General features: G+C 45.5%; 1 protein-coding gene across 4 annotated transcripts; it reads right to left on the bottom strand.

Annotated features, from left to right (window-relative positions):
* Positions 1 to 1480: 1480 nt before the first annotated feature.
* On the bottom strand, positions 1481 to 17365 carry ZNF772 (zinc finger protein 772). Of its 4 annotated transcripts, none has more exons than XM_070386963.1 (4): positions 16900 to 17365; positions 13575 to 13659; positions 12945 to 13067; positions 1481 to 12309 (listed from the first exon to the last, which is right to left on the bottom strand). In XM_070386963.1, exons 1-4 carry the CDS (start codon positions 16930 to 16932, stop codon positions 11162 to 11164), a joined length of 1389 nt encoding a protein of 462 aa, XP_070243064.1. In that variant the 5' UTR covers positions 16933 to 17365; the 3' UTR covers positions 1481 to 11161. The 4 variants fall into 4 exon arrangements, with proteins under 4 accessions (XP_070243064.1, XP_070243063.1, XP_070243066.1 ...); XM_070386962.1 differs by having other exon boundaries at positions 13575 to 13701; positions 16900 to 17364; XM_070386965.1 differs by lacking the exon at positions 12945 to 13067 and having other exon boundaries at positions 16900 to 17362.
* Between the last annotated feature and the right edge of the window lie 236 nt (positions 17366 to 17601).

The following is a 17601-nucleotide window of genomic DNA, read 5'->3' as shown; positions in this document are numbered from 1 at the left end:
TGATGCTAAAGCTGAAACTCCAGTACTTTGGCCACCTCATGCGAAGAATTGCTGGGAGGGATTAAGGGCAGGAGGAGAAGGGGACGACAGAGGATGAGATGGCTGGATGGCATCACTGACTCGATGGACGTGAGTCTGAGTGAACTCCGGGAGTTGGTGATGGACAGGGAGGCCTGGCGTGTTGTGATTCATGGGGTCGCAAAGAATCGGACACGACTGAGCGACTGAACTGAACTGAACCACTGAAACGGACCATAAAGAGAGCTGAGTGCGGAAGAATTGAGGCTTTTGCACTCTGGTGTTGGAGAAGACTCTTGAGAGTTCCTTGGACAGCAAGGAGATCACACCAGTCAATCCTAAAGGAAATCAGTCCTGAATATTCATTGGAAGGACTGATGCTGAAGCTGAAACTCCAATACTTTCGCCACCTGATGTGAAGAACCGACTCAGTGGAAAATACCCTGATGCTGGGAAAGATTGAAGGCGAGAGAAGGGGGTGACAGAGGAAGAGATGGTTGGATGGCATCACTGACTTCATGGATATTAGTTTGAGTAGGCTCCGGGAGTTGCTGATGGACAGGGAAGACTGGTGGGCTGCAGTCCATGGGGTTGCAAAGAGTTGGACACGACTGATCGACTGCACTGAACCACTGGACCGCCAGGAAAGTCCCATATTCATGTTATCTTCTTTAGTGAAACATGTATTCAAAAATTTTATTTTTAAAAAATCGGTTTTCCTTATTCTTGTAAAGGTTATTTTAAAATTCTGGACACCAGTTATTAATCAGATGAAGTTTAGTTTATACTTGAAACTTTCTTCTTTCCTTTTTCTGTCCCCACCGTATGGCTTGTAGGATTTTAGTTCCCCAATCAGGGATTGAACCCAGGCCACCCCAATGAAAACACTGAGTCTTACCCACTGGACTTCCAGGGCATTCCTGAAACTTTCACAAATGGGTCTTTTTAATAGCAAATACTTTAATTTTGAGTAAGCCGGGAGAAATATCAATAACCTCAGATATGCAGATGTCACCACCCTTATGGCAGAAAGTGAAGAGGAACTAAAAAGCCTCTTGATGAAAGTGAAAGTGGAGAGCGAAAAAGTTGGCCTAAAGCTCAACATTCAGACAACGAAGATCATGGCATCCGGTTCCATCACTTCATGGGAAATAGATGAGGAAACAGTGGAAACAGTGTCAGACTTTATTTTTCTGGGCTCCAAAATCACTGCAGATGGTCACTGCAGCCATGAAATTAAAGGACGCCAACTCCTTGAAATGAAAGTTATGACCAACCTAGATAGCATATTCAAAAGCAGAGACATTACTTTGCCAACAAAGGTCCGTTTGGTCAAGGCTATGGTTTTTCCAGTGGTCATGTATGGATGTGAGAGTTGAACTGTGAAGAAAGCTGAACGCTGAAGAATTGATGCTTTTGAACTGTGGTGTTGGAGAAGACTCTTGAGAGTCCCTTGGACTGCAAGGAGATCCAACCAGTCCATTCTGAAGGAGATCAGCCCTGGGCTTTCTTTGGAAGGAATGATGCTAAAGCTGAAACTCCAGTACTTTGACCACCTCATGCGAGGAGTTGACTCCTTGGAAAAGACTCTGATGCTGGGAGGGATTGGGGGGAGGAGGAGAAGGGGACGACAGAGGATGAGATGGATGGATGGTATCACGGACTCGATGGACGTGAGTCTCAGTGAACTCCGGGAGTTGGTGATGGACAGGGAGGCCTGGCGTGCTGCGATTCATGGAATCACAAAGAGTCGGACACGACTGAGCGACTGATCTGATCTGAAGTCTCAATTTATTATTTTTTTCGGTTTTGGTTTTTATGTCTGGTAAAAAAAGTCTTTGTTTAACCCATGTTCAAAGAGTGCTCCTCATCCATATCTCCTATGAGATGTATAGTTTGTGTTTCAGGCATTCAAGGTTGTGAACTTCAGATTAATTACTAAATGATGAGATGTTGATGGTTTCTGTCACTTTATTTTTCATATGGATGTTATCTTAGAGCATTTTGTTGAAAACATTGTTGGCAATTTTATTGAAAATAGACAGCGCATGTGTGGGTCTGTTTCTGTACTCTATAAATTTTTGTCTGTCCTTTCATCAATATTACACTTTTGTTAGTAAAGCTAACAATTCTATAATTGATTCTTAAAATCAGACTAAAACCTTTAAAATTCGTGTTCTTTCCAAAATTTGAATATTTTAGGTTTTTTGAATTTTCATATGAATTTTAGAATCATTTTGTCAATTTCTACCAAAGTCACTGGGCATTTGATAGCTGTGTGAACCAACAGCACAATTACAGGAGAATAAATTAAAATATTAATTCCTTAGGCCCAGAAACATGGTTATGTCTCAGTGAAGTTTTGTGAATGTGCTTTGTAGTTGTTGAATGTATTTTCTTTCGTAAATTCCTATATATTTCATATATTGATGCTACAATAAGCAGTATAGTTTTTCAACTTCCAAACATTTATTGTATATTGACTTTTTATCCTGTAACCTTGACTAATCAATTAGATCTTATTTTTTTTTTAATATATAGTAAAGGGTTTTCTAAATAAATAATCATGTCATCTGTGAATAATGGCTACTTTGGGTCTTCCTTTACAATTTGCGCATCATTTATTCTCTTTAATTTTCCTGTGTCACCAGAACAGACTCTCAGTGCAACATTACATAGAAGCTGTGAGAGTGGACATTCCTCCTTATTCCTGGTATTGGGGGAAAACACCCAAACTTTCCCCATTAAATGTAATGTCAGCTTTTGGTCTCTAACGCTACCATATATTGGTTCTGACATCAATTTTCTGACACTAACTACCCAGAGTTTGTGTCGGTCTCCACATCTTTAAGGGTTCAGTCCTCCACAAGAAAGTCCTCCTCACTTCAGAAAGGAGTTTCAAGTCACAGGGCCCAACTGCACTTCTGGCCAGCTGGCTATAATTCCAGGAGTTCTCATGATCCCCTCAGGTTCAAGAATTGGCTAGAATGGCTCAGAGGACTTACTAAGAGTGCTATACCTATGATTCCAGTTTTGTTATCAAGAATACAGCTCAGGAACAGCCAATGGAATGAATGCAAGGGAAAGGTATGGGCAGGTCCCAGGTGTGAAGTTTCCATGACCTATCTCTGGGGAGTACAGACATACCACTCTCCTGCACATCAATATGTTCACCAACCAGAAGCCCCATCCAGTCTTGTCCATCCAGTGTTTGGATCAGAATTTGATTACACAGACACAACTGACTAAATCATGGTCACATGCCGGAACAAAACATCTAGATCCTCTTCTCTCCCCACAGGTCTGTCTGTCTCAGTTTCAAACTTTTAATCATACACTTGGTCTTTCTGGTAACCAGTTTTCATCCTCAAACTTTCTAGGGGCTTATCAAGAGTCACTCCATTAGCACCAGAAAGACTCCTATCATACCAGGAATTTCATGATTTCTCAAGCTCTGTGACAGGAACCTGGGACAAAGACCAGATATATTCATTATACCATACCTTCTAGTTAATACGGATTAAATTAATATATGTTCAATTGTTAAACCAATGTTGTGTGCGTGCGTGCTAAGTTGCTTCAGTCATGTCTGACTCTTTGCAACCCTTGGACTGTAGCCTGCCAGGCTCCTCTGTCCATGGGATTCTCCAGGCAAGAATACTGGAGGGGGTTGCCATGCCCTCCCCCAGGGGATCTTCACGACCTAGGGATTGAACCCGCGTTTCCTACATTGCAGGCAGATTCTTAACCGCTGAGTCACCCGGGAAGCCCCTAAACCAACCTTATATTCATGATCAATCTCACTCACTAGGTTGTAATCATTATCAGGAGTGTAAAACTGGCTTAACAATTCAAAATATGCCATATATAAATACACACATTTAATTCTCTAAAATTTTGTTAAGGATTTTTTTTTTTTTTTTTGCATCTACACTCACACCCTGATATATTTCATTACCTGGTTTTGCTCTTAGGGAACTAAGATCCCACATGCCACATGGCACAGTCAAAATAGAAAACAATCACACATTATCCATTATGTCTCAAAGATATCTAGTGCTATACCTTCTTTCCTTGCTTATATTTATAAACACATGATTTCTTTTTTTTTCTTTTTCATGATGTAATTGGAGGTTTTATCAATTCTACTAATTTATTCAAAGTATCTGCTTTAGGACGATTCATACATTTTCTTGAAAAAAAAAATAAAGTACATGAAATTGATTCTTAATATACTGGAAAAAATACCAGTAACCTATCAGAGAGAGCAAATAAATGATACGAGCCCCATGGCCATCTCAGGTTTCCATGAAAGGAAGTTCCCAGGCTCTAATACAAAAGTGCTGAGATCAGGGAGATCCCCAAAATCATCCTGATATGAGAAAGAACTTACAACCTGGGCTTGCTAAGGTGTCTGGAGTCCAACAGAGCACAGGACAAGAGAGAGACCCACAGAGGGTCATCTTCAAGTGTTCAGCTCAGTACAAATCTGTATATATAGGTAGGGAAGGACCAGAGGTTGAGTAAAGAAACACCCAAAAGGATTCAATGAAACAATTTCCAAGGATAATGTAGAGAACAGAATAGCACCTGTTCCAATCAGTTTAAATCAGAAACCTTAGGAAGCATACAGTAGAAAATACAGAATGACTTGTGTCTCAGCAGAGGGTGAGAAAATAGCCTTAAAATGATTGCTGCAATAATTCCACCTAAAAATGTTTGGAATCAAGATCCCCGAAGATCATACTCTTTCTAAGGAACTTAAGCATGTAAAATATCGAGAATATCTCTGGGACTTCTCTGGCGGTCCAGTGGTTGAGACTTCGCCTTCCAATGAAGGGGGTGCAGGTTTGAACCCCAGTCAGGGAGCTAAGATCCCACATGCCTCATGGTCAAAGAAAAAAAAACAAAACATACAACAGAAACAATATTGTAACAAATTAATAAAGACTTTTAAAAAACAGTCCACATTAAAAAAAAACCTTAAAAATATATAAAGAATATCTACTGAAAAGCAGGTATTTTCAGTACCCAAAAAGGCAAAGGGCTTCCCTTGTGGCTCAACTAGTAAAGAATCTGCCTGCAATGCGGGAGACCTGGGTTTGATCCCTGGGTTGGGAAGATCCCTGGAGAAGGGAATGGCTACCCACTCCAGTATTCTGGCCTGGAGAATTCCATGGACTGTATAGTCCATGGGGTCACAAAACGTCAGGCGTGACTGAGCGACCTTCACTCACTCAAAAAGGCAAAATGAGTATTGAATCAAAACTACACAATGTTAAGTGTGTGACAAGGTGGATTTTAGGGCAAAGAATATCACTATAGATAAAGAGGACCCCAGGCCTTGGTTGTGGCATGGGGGATCTATTCCCTGACCAGGGACTGAACCCAGGCCCCATGCATTGGGAGTACAGAGTCTAACGCTCCAGCGGCACAATCGGCTAGCGCACGGTACTTCCCCAGAGTCCTAACCACTGGACCACCAGGGAAGTCCCAGGAAGGCCTTTTATTAACGCTAAAGAGGTCTGCTCATTAAGTGGACATAACAGTAGGAAGCGTTTATTCACCTAATAAAAAGGCACAAAGCAAACAGAAAAATAAAAATAGAATAAAAATAAATAGCACAAAGGAAAACATGATAGAACTAAACAGAAAAATAGGAAAATCCACTTTTAGAGTCAGAGATGTCAACAACCCCATTCAAATAATTGACAGAGCAGTGCCCATCCCATGAGTAAGGACACAGAAAACTTAGACATTATTAATTACATTAACTTGAGATGACATTTGTAGAAACTCTCCACCAAACAAGAAAACAATATACATTCATTTCAAGTTAACGTGAAACACAGGATAACCCATATTCTGGGCCATAAATCAAATACCTATAAATGAAAATAATTCAAGTCATAATGTGTATACTTTGACTATAATGAATTAAATTGGAAATCAATTACCAAAAAGAAAACCCCAAATAACATACTTCTAAAAGAACCATGTGTCAGAAGAAATTTAAAATGAAACTGGAAAAGGTTTAAAATAATTTAAATGAAAATACAACATATTAAGTTTTGTGGGAGGTAATTAAAGTAGTTGTTACAGGGTGGTTCTTAGTATTCAGCAACTATACTAGCAAAAAACCCAAAGGTTTCAAATGAAGGAACTCAGCTTTTATGCTAAAATGTAGCAGAAGAGAAATGAAAGATGATAAAAGCAAAAGGTAACAGTAAAGTCAAAATGAGGGAAAACAAAACAGAAAAATCAGTGAAGTCAAGTGCTCTAAGAAGATCAATAAAGCTGATAAATTGCTGGTAAAGAAAAAAAATACAGACATTATCAGTATAAGAATAAGAGATGAGGCACCACTACAGATTCTACAGGTACTAAAATAAGAGAATAGCTTGAAAATTTTGACTACTTAAAAAACTCCATGAGAGATACAAACTACCAAAGCTCACTGTATGTATAGGTGTGTGTGTGTGTGGCGGGGGGAGGGGGTAAATTCTATAAACCTAGGTCCACTATGGTTTCCCAAGTGGTGTTAGTGGTAAGCAATCTGCCTGCCAATTCAGGAGACGCAAGAGAGGCAAGATCCCCTGGAGAAGAAAATGGCAACCCACTCCAGTACTCTTGCCTGGAAAATCCCATGGCGGAGGGCCTGGTAGGCTACAGTCCATGGGGTCACAAAGAGTCGGACATGACTGAGCCACTTCACTACACTACTAAGAGAGGCAAGTTCAGTCCCTGGGTTGGGAAGATCCTCTGGAGCAGGAAATGGCAACCCACTCCAGTATTCGTGCCTGGAAAATCCCGTGGACAGAGGAACCTGATGGTCTCCAGAGGGAGAGTCGGACACGACTGAGCGACTAAGCATAGCACAGGTTCAGTATGGAATTTTACAGTTAGAAACTTTTCCACAAAATAGACTCCCGGCCTACATACTTCACTGGTGAATTCTATCAAACAAGAAAGAAACACTGTCAATTCTTCACAAACTTGTCCAGAAAATTAAAGAGCAGGGGATACTTAACCAACTTATTCTTTAAACCCAACATTACGCTGATAGCAACCAAACCCAAGCATTAAAAATATCAGAGCCAAAAAAAAAAAAAGAGAGAGAGAGACTAACAGCTCTCATGAGCATAGATACAAAAATCTTCAACAAGAAAAGAAAACCAGTGTATAAAATTGAACCATGCATAAAAAGAGTAGTGCATCATGATCAAATGGGATTTACCTCAGAAATGCAAGGTTGGTTTAACTTTTTAAATCAGTCAATATAATTCCTCATTAAAAGGCTTTGCTAAGTCGCTTCAGTCATGTCCAACTCTGTGCGACCCCATGGACTGCAGCCTACCAGGCTTCTCCGTCTGTGGGATTCTCCGGGCCAGAACACTGGAGTGGGTTGCCGTTTCCTCCTCCAATGCATGAAAGTGGAAAGTGAAAGTGAAGTCACTCAGTCGTGTCTGACTCTTTGCGACCCCATGGACTGCAGCCCACCAGGCTCCTCCGTCCATGGGATTTTCCAGGCAACAGTACTGGAGTGGGTTGCCATTGCCTTCTCCCTTAAAAGGCTATACACAAAGGTAAAAAAAGAAAAACCATGACTGTGGTCACCAGTATCCAAGAAATGCTCCCCCAAATACCTCCCACATTGCATCTTACTGTTGTAAAGTGAGTCCCCTTGCACCATGTACCAGCATTAGTCTGTATTATCCATAGAGTAAGTCAGAAGCGGTGGCACATCACCTCCAGGTTAAGGTCATAACAGAAAGTATAGCTTTGTCCTTGTGAGTTCTCTCCTGGGTCACTTGCTTTGGAACTACTTCTCTAAAGTGGAATACTGTAAGTAAAAGCATGGATGAAAAAGAATGAACTGATACACAGAACATTGATAAATCACAAAATAATTATGCAGAGTTTAAAAAGCTAGAACCATAAAAATACATTTTAAGTTATTCTATACTCATGAGCTCCTTATTGCCAAATTCAGACTGAAATTGAAGAAGGTAGGGAAAACCACTAGACCATTCAGGTATGATCTAAATCAAATCCCTTAAGATTATACAGTGGAAGTGAGAAATAGATTTGAGGGGCTAGATCTGATAAGAGTGCCTGATGAACTATGGAGAGAGGTTCGTGACATTGTACAGGAGAAAGGGATCAAGACCATCCCCATATAAAAGAAATGCAAAAAAGCAAAAAATGGCTGTCTGGGAAGGCCTTACAAATAGCTGTGAAAAGAAGAGAAGCGAAAAGCAAAGGAGAAAAGGAAAGATATAAGCATCTGAATGCAGACTTCCAAAGAATAGCAAGAAGAGATAAGAAAGCCTTCCTCAGCGATCAATGCAAAGAAATAGAAAGAAAACAACAGAATGGGAAAGACTAGAGATCTCTTCAAGAAAATTAGAGATACCAAGGGAGCATTTCATGCAAAGATGGGCTCGATAAAGGACAGAAATGGTAAGGACCTAACAGAAGCAGAAGATATTAAGAAGAGGTGGCAAGAATACACAGAAGAACTGTACAAAAAAGATCTTCACGACCAAGATAATCACGATGGTGTGATCACTGACCTAGAGCCAGACATCCTGGAATGGGAAGTCAAGTGGGCCTTAGAAAGCATCACTACGAACAAAGCTAGTGGAGGTGATGGAATTCCAGTTGAGCTACTTCAAATCCCGAAAGATGATGCTGTGAAAGTGCTGCACTCAATATGCCAGCAAATTTGGAAAAGTCAGCAGTGGCCACAGGACTGCAAAAGGTCAGTTTTCATTCCAATCCCAAAGAAAGGCAATGCCAAAGAATGCTCAAACTACCGCACAATTGCACTCATCTCACACGCTAGTAAAGTAATGCTCAAAATTCTCCAAGCCAGGCTTCAGCAACACGTGAACCGTGAACTTCCAGATGCTCAAGCTGGTTTTAGAAAAGGCAGAGGAAGCAGAGATCAAATTGCCAACATCCGCTGGATCATAGAAAAAGCAAGAGAGTTCCAGAAAAACATCTATTTCTGCTTTATTGACTATGCCAAAGTCTTTGTGTGGATCACAATAAACTGTGGAAAATTCTGAAAGAGGTGGGAATACCAGACCACCTGACCTGCCTCTTGAGAAACCTATATGCAGGTCAGGAAGCAAAAGTTAGAACTGGACATGGAACAACAGACTGGTTCCAAATAGGAAAAGGAATATGTCAAGGCTGGATATTGTCACCCTGCTTATTTAACTTATATGCAGAGTACATCATGAGAAAGGCTGGGCTGGAAGAAGCACACGCAGGAATCAGGATTGCTGGGAGAAATATCAATAACCTCAGATATGCAGATGTCACCACCCTTATGGCAGAAAGTGAAGAGGAACTGAAAAGCCCCTTGATGAAAGTGAAAGTGGAGAGTGAAAAAGTTGGCTTAAAGCTTAACATTCAGAAAATGAAGATCATGGCATCTGGTCCCATCACTTCATGGCAAATAGATGGGGAAACAGTGGAAACAGTGTCAGACTTTATTTTTGGGGGCTCCAAAATCACTGCAGATGGTGACTGCAGCCATGAAATTAAAAGACAGTTACTTCTTGGAAGAAAAGTTATGACCAACCTAGATAGCATATTGAAAAGCAGAGACATTACTTTGCCAACAAAGGTCCGTCTAGTCAAGGCTATGGTTTTTCCAGTGGTCATGTATGGATGTGAGAGTTGGCCTGTGTAGAAAGCTGAGCACCAAAGAATTGATGCTTTTGAACTGTGGTGTTGGAGAAGACTCTTGAGAGTCCCTTGGACTGCAAGGAGATCCAACCAGTCCATTCTGAAGGAGATCAGCCCTGGGTGTTCTTTGGAAGGAATGATGCTAAGGCTGAAACTCCAGTACTTTGGCCACCTCATGTGAAGAGTTGACTCATTGGAAAAGACTCTGATGCTGGGAGGGATTGGGGGCACGAGGAGAAGGGGATGACAGAGGATGAGATGGCTGGATGGCATCACTGATTCGATGGACTTGAGTCTGAGTGAACTCTGAGAGTTGGTGATGGACAGGGAGGCCTGGCGTGCTGCAATTCATGGGGTCGCAGAGTCGGACATGACTGAGCGGCTGAACTGAACTGAACTTGTCCTTGTAGGTGACAGTGACATCTGCCTACCAAATATTACCCTCCTAAATAATGTCAGGGATGCAGGCAGGTCCCAGGGAATCAAGTTCTGAAACATTCCCTAGGAACAAGGGACCCAATTCATGCTGTTCCCACATACATCAGAGGTTGACAACCTGCTCAAGAAGACCTTTGTCACACAAATCATCTCAACATACAGGACACACAATTAGGCCTGCAAAGCCTGGTACTCCTTCCCAGGAGGTCTTGAGCAGTGATGTAAATTAGGCTGAAACTAGAATAAGAGCTGTTCTTTCTTTATCCTTCTGCAAATACCACTGAGACTCAACAGTCGGCCCTCTCACACAAGCTGTTCATTCTTTCAGGCTGGCAAGCCCAATTCTGTTCTCAACTCAACCCACAGAGTGAATAAAATTCCCAGGAGAAAAGATAGCTTAGAAACTAAGGCATGTGTTGCAAAACCAGAACAATATGAGGCAGACAATTTCCAGGTCAGGTGACTTGGGGGCTGGTCAAACTCATCACGAGGGTCACAAGAGACCAACACAGTCTGAAACATGGACATCTCTGCAGGCAACCAGCAGAACTAAGTTGCATTCTTCTGACCGAAAATGGGTCACACCCATGCTTCCACCAGTAGGGAGCAGGAAGGAGTGAGGATCATCAATAGGGTCAGGCTACCGATGGTGCCCTCTAGGGAAGACAGGAAGAGTAGATTTTGCCCACCAAAGCATCTGGGGTGACATACGCACAATGTGGGGCCCTGCTGTTGCACAGATGTATGGCTTCTTTCAGACACTGGCAGTGACACGCTTTTGGCAAGCAAGCAGAGACCTTCCACAGTGGCCAAGGCATGTTATGAAGTACAATACTGCCCCAGAACGCTTCCCACAGAGCTGGTACACAGAAGAATCTCCTCAGGGTGGGAGTTCAAACACGAGGCTCATCTTCTAGCTTATAGCTATTCACGAAGGCTCCTCTCGGAGCCTCTCTCTGGTGTCACTCACTATGTTGAATAAGACAGAGTATTGCCTGCTCTCCTAAGGCCTTTCTCCAGCGTGAACCTTCCAATGTCTGATGAGGGAAGCCCTTTGCCTGAAGGCTTTCCCACACTCACTGCATTTATACGGCCTTTCTCCAGTGTGGATTCTAAGGTGCTGCATAAGCACATGTTTGTGGCTAAAGGCTTTTCCACACTCACTGCACACATACGGCTTCTCACCATTGTGAACTCTCTGGTGGGCAATAAGATCGGAGCTTTGGCTGAAAAACTTCCCACATGCAATGCACTCATAAGGCCGTGCCCCGGTATGAACACTCCAGTGCTTAATGAGTCTGTATTTGTGGCCAAAGTATTTCCCACATTCGCTGCACTCATAAGGTCTTTCTCCGGTGTGGATACTCTCGTGCTGAACAAGCGTGGATTTGTGACTGTAGGCTTTCCCACATTCGCTGCACTTGTAAGGCCGTGCTCCAGTGTGGACTCTCTGGTGTACAATGAGATTAGAGCTATGATTAAAAACTTTCCGACATATGCCACACTCATAAGGCATCTCTCCAGTGTGGATCCTCTGGTGCTGTGCAAGTATGGGTTTGCGGCTAAAGGTTTTCCCACATTCGCTGCACTTGTAAGGCCTCTCTCCAGTGTGGACTCTCTGGTGCTGAACAAGTGAGTCTTTGCGGCTGAAGGCCTTCCCACATTCGCTGCACTCATAATGCTTCTGTCCACTGTGAAAGACCTCTGCACAGTGGGTGTCACTCTGTGGCTTCCACTTGCTAAGAGGGTAATGCTGCTGAAACATGCTTGAGCTGGTTGGGAAGTCCTCACAACCCTCCCCGGTGGTAAAAGGTGTCTCCGACGACTGGACAGGGCAGCTGCTCACAAGAAGGGCCCTGTGCACGTCCCTCCTGTGGGGTTTCTCTCCACTGTACGGATTGTGGAGGGGGAAGTTTGCACTGAACCACAGCTGTTTCCCACATGCTACACACAAGTATGGTTTCTGCCCAGGACGTGTTTCCTGGTGCTCAGCCATGTGCAGAACATCTCTCAAGATCGGGCCACATGTCTCACAGGGGTGAGCCTTCTGGGAAGATGGAATCATCTTGGGAATCATGCCCTTAGACACTCTTTTTACAGAAACGCTCTGCTCAAAACGGATCTCATCGTCCTCCATTCCATGCCAACAACCTGAAAGCAGACAAATGCTGGTAAAGTACACAGTGACACTGGTGGGAAGGGGCAGTTATTACAAATGTGCGTTTATCAAAACTAAGACTGAGGTCTGCCATCAGGACAAAAGGTCAGGGTGCAAGTTGAGTAAAGGGCTGCTCCACAGTCTTTGGCATCTAAAGGTCACAGGTTGGAAGTGGCTTTGATGGGGAGAGGACACAGATCTGATGAACAGCCCAGAAAGAGCCAGGGTCCCCAATGAAATTATCCACAAATGCATTGTAGGAAGGCCTTGGCGGCTGGGGAGACATGCAGAAGAGTGTGTTTACTAAACAGCTACAAATGAATAGAATAGCTGGTACTTAAGAATTATCTGAAGGATGTGCACCTCTCATGACACACAGAGCATATAAGCCAGTGTTGGAGAGCAGTACAGAGGAAGCAGTGGAGAGGAACAGCTGAGATGTGGGCAGAGGTGAGGAACTGCCAAAGGCCAAAGGTCACAGCATAAAAGGTAAGTGGGTAAACAGGGCAGTAAAGACAGGAATGAAGTGTGGGCAGTGGCCTTGGCACTTAAACCACTGTGGGCACTGAGAGGCTGGAGAGTGACCAGAACCCAGCCTGACATCACACTTTCCCCAGCTCCCACTCACCAGGGCTACCTGCACTCTGAGCCTCTCTGGTCAGGGCTGGAATTGTGTTGGCCCAGTCAGAGACCCAGGGCTCCCTGCCCAGCTCCTGTGGGGAAACCCCATGGGACATGGAAGATGCATATCCTAAGGAAAAGACAGGACAGGTAAATGGCCAGGTGTGGGTGACCCACCCTTCAGAAAAGAAACCTAAATATGAAAATATCTCTGAAGTATTGTCTTGCAGGAATAGCCTAGTGGTCCCAAAAAGTAGTGATTGTACTGGGTCCTTGGGATTCCTGATACAGGTAGGCTATGAGAAATGTCAGCTAGAGGAAGGGGACACAATCTGGGGCACAGGAGTGCCATGAATCTGGACAGAGGCACCCAGTCAGGGAGAGGACAAACCGGACATGATCCACTGGGTGACAACTGGACACTTCACGCCTGCATTCCTCCATGCAAGCCTTCAGGGCAGCAGGTAGTGGGAGCACTCAGAAACCAGGAGTGCTAGAGCCCACAGTTCACACCTGGCACCCATGGCACATACTCCAGGGAACCAGGGCGGTGGTGGTACTGCCTATGGTTCTGATTCAGGAAACAGGGAAGGGGGAGAGCCTAGTCCAGGCACTGCAGGGGACAAGAGGGCCTTACCCAGTGAGGCCATCAGTGCAAAGTTCTCCAGCATCACTTCGCGGTACAGGAGCCTCTGAGCCTCATCAAGGAGCCCCCACTCCTCCTGGGAGAAGGACACGAACACGTCCTCAAAGGTCACATTCCCCTGCCACAATGGGGAGAGCAGTCTGTGAGCAGTCTCCTTCCCAAGGATCCCATCTGCCGCCACAGAACTCCCCTGACCATTCCTTCCCACCCAGCTCCTCAGCTCAGATCAAACACCAGCACCAGGTGCCATATATGTCTGCTCTCTCCTCAGGGTCCCGTTGGTCACTGTGTCCACCCACAGCAACAACAGGCAGGTGGGGCAGAAAGGCCTGTCTAAACTCTGGGGCTGGTATGGCGTACGAGACCCCCACCCACCTCCTTCCAGCCAGTTCTTTGAAAGTTGCTAAAATCATGATTACCAGACAACCAAAGTTAGGCTCATCTTTATTCCTTAAGCCCCTCAAATCAGGGCCCAAGTGCCATCAATTCACACTCCTTTTCCACATGCACATTGCTCTTCTAGATCACTCTACTTTGCCAACAAAGGTCCGTATAGTCAAGGCTATGGTTTTTCCTGTGGTCATGTATGGATGTGAGAGTTGGACTGTGAAGAAGGCTGAGCACCGAAGAATTGATGCTTTTGAACTGTGGTGTTGGAGAAGACTCTTGAGAGTCCCTTGGACTGCAAGGAGATCCAACCCGTCCATTCTGAAGGAGATCAGCCCTGGGATTTCTTTGGAAGGAATGATGCTAAAGCTGAAACTCCAGTACTTTGGCCACCTCAGGCGAAGAGCTGACTCATTGGAAAGAACTCTGATGCTGGGAGGGATTGGGAGCAGGAGGAGAAGGGGACAACAGAGGATGGGATGGCTGGATGGCATCGCTGACTCGATGGACGTGAGTCTCAGTGAACTCCGGGAGTTGGCGATGGACAGGGAGGCCTGGCGTGCTGCGATTCATGGGGTCGCAAAGAGTCGGGCACGACTGAGCGACTGATCTGATCTGATCTGATCACAACTCTGGCCGCTTACCCAGTTATTGGCTTCCACCATCATCTTCCTAGCTCATTAACTGGCCCCCAGAGAGCAGAGCCTGCTGGGTAATGTAGTTCACATGCCGCCAAACCTTGAGGAAATCAACAGGTTAGGTGCGGAGCTGGCGTACAGCCATTTGCAGGCACCTGTTACTGAGTAACCATTACCAGGAAACCATTCCCGGGAGACTGCAGGAGGGTGTTGCAGCCTGGAGCAGAGACCAGCACCTTGCCTCATGACTCCAGGGTGCGGCAAACTGCACTCTCTTGACTGTCCTAGTAAGTATGCCAAACGGACATTCTTCGGGTGGGACGTGCTCTCTGCTGCGCTTCACTGCCTGCCCCTGAGTCCGTCCCCATGGAAACAAAACAAGATATTCCTAATCAACAGCAGAACCATAACTTTACTCCCTCTTTACGGTGCGCTGATCAAACTCCCCAGTATAGCTATTCCCTAATGATCTCATGTGACTTCTGCCAATAAAAGTGCGGGCTGAAAGGAGCCATTTTGTCTTCCTGTCATGGAGCGCAGGAGGGTCCCCTGACTCCCCGCTTGCCAAATTATATGTGTCTGTTTTTTCCTCACATGCTCACTGTATCAGGTCTTTCTCACCCTCTGTGCCAGACGCGGCAGGACGGTACTGTCGTGGTGCTGGAGTTTCCCCCTTGTAAACCTGTGTACATGCCATCTTCTACTTTTTGGATGTCTCTCTCCTGAACCCCTCCATATAACTTCAGCCCCGTGTCCAGCAGCTCATTGGATATCTCAAGGGTTCTCTGGCACATCTCAGACTCTCCACGTGGTCACAAATAAACTACTGATACCCATATGCAGAGTTCCTTCTACCACTAACTTGCCCATGTCAGCTGATGGCGCTTCTACCCTTCTGACTGATACGGCCTAACACCTTGGGGCTGTCTCTTTCTTACACAGAAAATCTGACCCAATCACTTCTCCCGACCCCTCTGGCCCAACCATTTATTCTAACTCACCTGGAATACAGAAGCAGCCTTCTCCCGTCCTTCTCCTCACCTCTATCCTAATTCCCTCAACCCTCACCACATAGCCTGTTCTCCACATGGAATTCAGAATCGTCTTTGTTGCTGTTTAGTCACTAAGCTGTGCCCAACTCTTTGCGACCGCATGGATGGTAGCCCGCCAGGCTCCTCTGTCCATGGGATTTCCCAGGCAAGAACACTGGAGTGGATTGCCATTTCCTTCTCCAAGGGATCTTCCCAACCCAGGGATCAAACATGGCGTCTACAGGGAAGCTGTGAAAACCCAGATCAGATCACCTCGCTCCTCTGCTCCACATCTGCCATGGCTACACCACCCTTAGAACAGAGGCCTGGCTTCTCAGTTGGCCATTTCAGGCCTGACTCCTGCTACCAGACTTGGTGATGATCTGTAGTTTTTTTTTTAAATTCCGAATTCAATCTCACCATCAGGTATGCTGGTTCCTGTGCCTGGAACAAACTGCCACGCCTTATTTCAATGGTCACCAGGAGTCAGTGTCCTGCATTATAACCCCTGGACTGGACTGAGAACTCTGAGGTTGGTGTTTCTCAGGAGTCCTCAGACTCAAGAGCTGCGAGAGTACAAGGTAACGCGTTCTATGAAACCATAATCCTGGGGCCCTGATGGGTGAAGGTGAAGGTGGAATTGATGAGAGACTGGACATCCTTGTCTCACTGTATAAATCCCACAATTACTTCTGAGATTGGGGAACCTGTAGATACAGGGAAACTGAGAGAGAAGCAACCACGATCTAGCCCTAAGAGAGCCTCGGGCCTCTCTCCTGCTGCTGCTCGGCCATAAGGACCTGGAGCTGAGTCTACCCTGTGTGCCCCAGTCCACTAGGCCATCTAACAACTGCGTGGCCTTGGACTATCTCTCAACATTTCTATGCTCCGCTGTCCTCTCTCTCACGTCAAGTTTCTTCACACCTGGACAGTCTACATAAACCATCAGATATGGTCTCTGTTTAGAACCTTCCGTGCTCCCATCACCTTCAGAACGAAGGCACAGCGGCTCAGACCCTCTGATCTTTTCAGACACCAAAGACTCAGACTCGAGGTTTCCCAAATGCTCTGCACATTCCGGCCCCAACTTCTGTAACGTCCTGTCATCCCATCACGCGGGCTGTAAGAAAAGTCCGCCCAAGAGCGCCCCTACGGTCGGGACACAGGGCCCAGAGCTGCGGGGCTCTGAGGCTTCCCTCATTCGAGGCTTCAGGATTCAGAGACGGAGGTCGAGGGAGGACCCGGGGGCGCAGCACCCACCTGCGCCGGGTCCGTCAGCACCGCGGCCGCCATCGGCACCTGCGGACTGGGGAAGGCGAGTGGCTGCAGAGCGACAGGTGCTAGGTCCTGGGCTCCGGCGGCCGGGTCACCCGATCAGTGCCACTACCAATCCTCAGGTCCGCTTCTGTTTAGGGCAACAACGCCTCTCACGTTTTCCCCATCGCGTCACCCAGTGTGTGACGTAGCCTTCTGGATACGGATCTGGTGGACTAATCCGAAAGCAAACAATACGTCCGCCCAAAACGGGAACAGGAAGTCCCACCCAGGCATCGTCCCTATGAACGGAAATTCCCCTTCCGTGGGGCCTCATTGGCCCAGAGCTGCCGAGGCTCCTGGGTAATGTAGTTACCACAGCACCAACGATGAAGTGGGGGCATTGGCGCCACCTGCAGGTCACAAGTGGAGCTACCTACCTAACGCCGCCTAGAAAAGGTTTCAAGTTTGAGGATTAGGCTGAGTTTTGGATCATGGAAAAAGCAAGAGTTCCAGAAAAACATCTATTTCTGCTTTATTGACTATGCCAAAACCTTTGACTGTGTGGATCACAATAAACTGTGGAAAATTCTGAAAGAGATGGGAATACCAGACCACCTGACCTTCTTGAGAAACCTATATGCAGGTCAGGAAGCAACAGTTAGAACTGGACGTGGAACAACAGACTGGTTCCAAATAAGGAGTACG

This window comes from Bos mutus, chromosome 18 (assembly GCF_027580195.1).
Source record: "Bos mutus isolate GX-2022 chromosome 18, NWIPB_WYAK_1.1, whole genome shotgun sequence".
Lineage (NCBI taxonomy): Eukaryota > Metazoa > Chordata > Mammalia > Artiodactyla > Bovidae > Bos > Bos mutus.
Note: the sequence above shows the minus strand (reverse complement) of the source record. Positions and strands in the feature narration are given on the sequence as shown.

Bases quoted from the DNA above. Each gene is read 5' to 3' on its own strand.
- ZNF772 (XM_070386962.1), bottom strand. From the start codon at position 16,932: ATGGCGGCCGCGGTGCTGACGGACCCGGCGCAG. The intron at 13,702-16,899 runs GTGGGTGCTGCG...CCATTGTGGCAG, and splicing joins TGCTGACGGACCCGGCGCAG to GGGAATGTGACCTTTGAGGA. The intron at 12,310-12,944 runs GTGAGTGGGAGC...GTCTGCTTTCAG, and splicing joins TCAGAGTGCAGGTAGCCCTG to GTTGTTGGCATGGAATGGAG.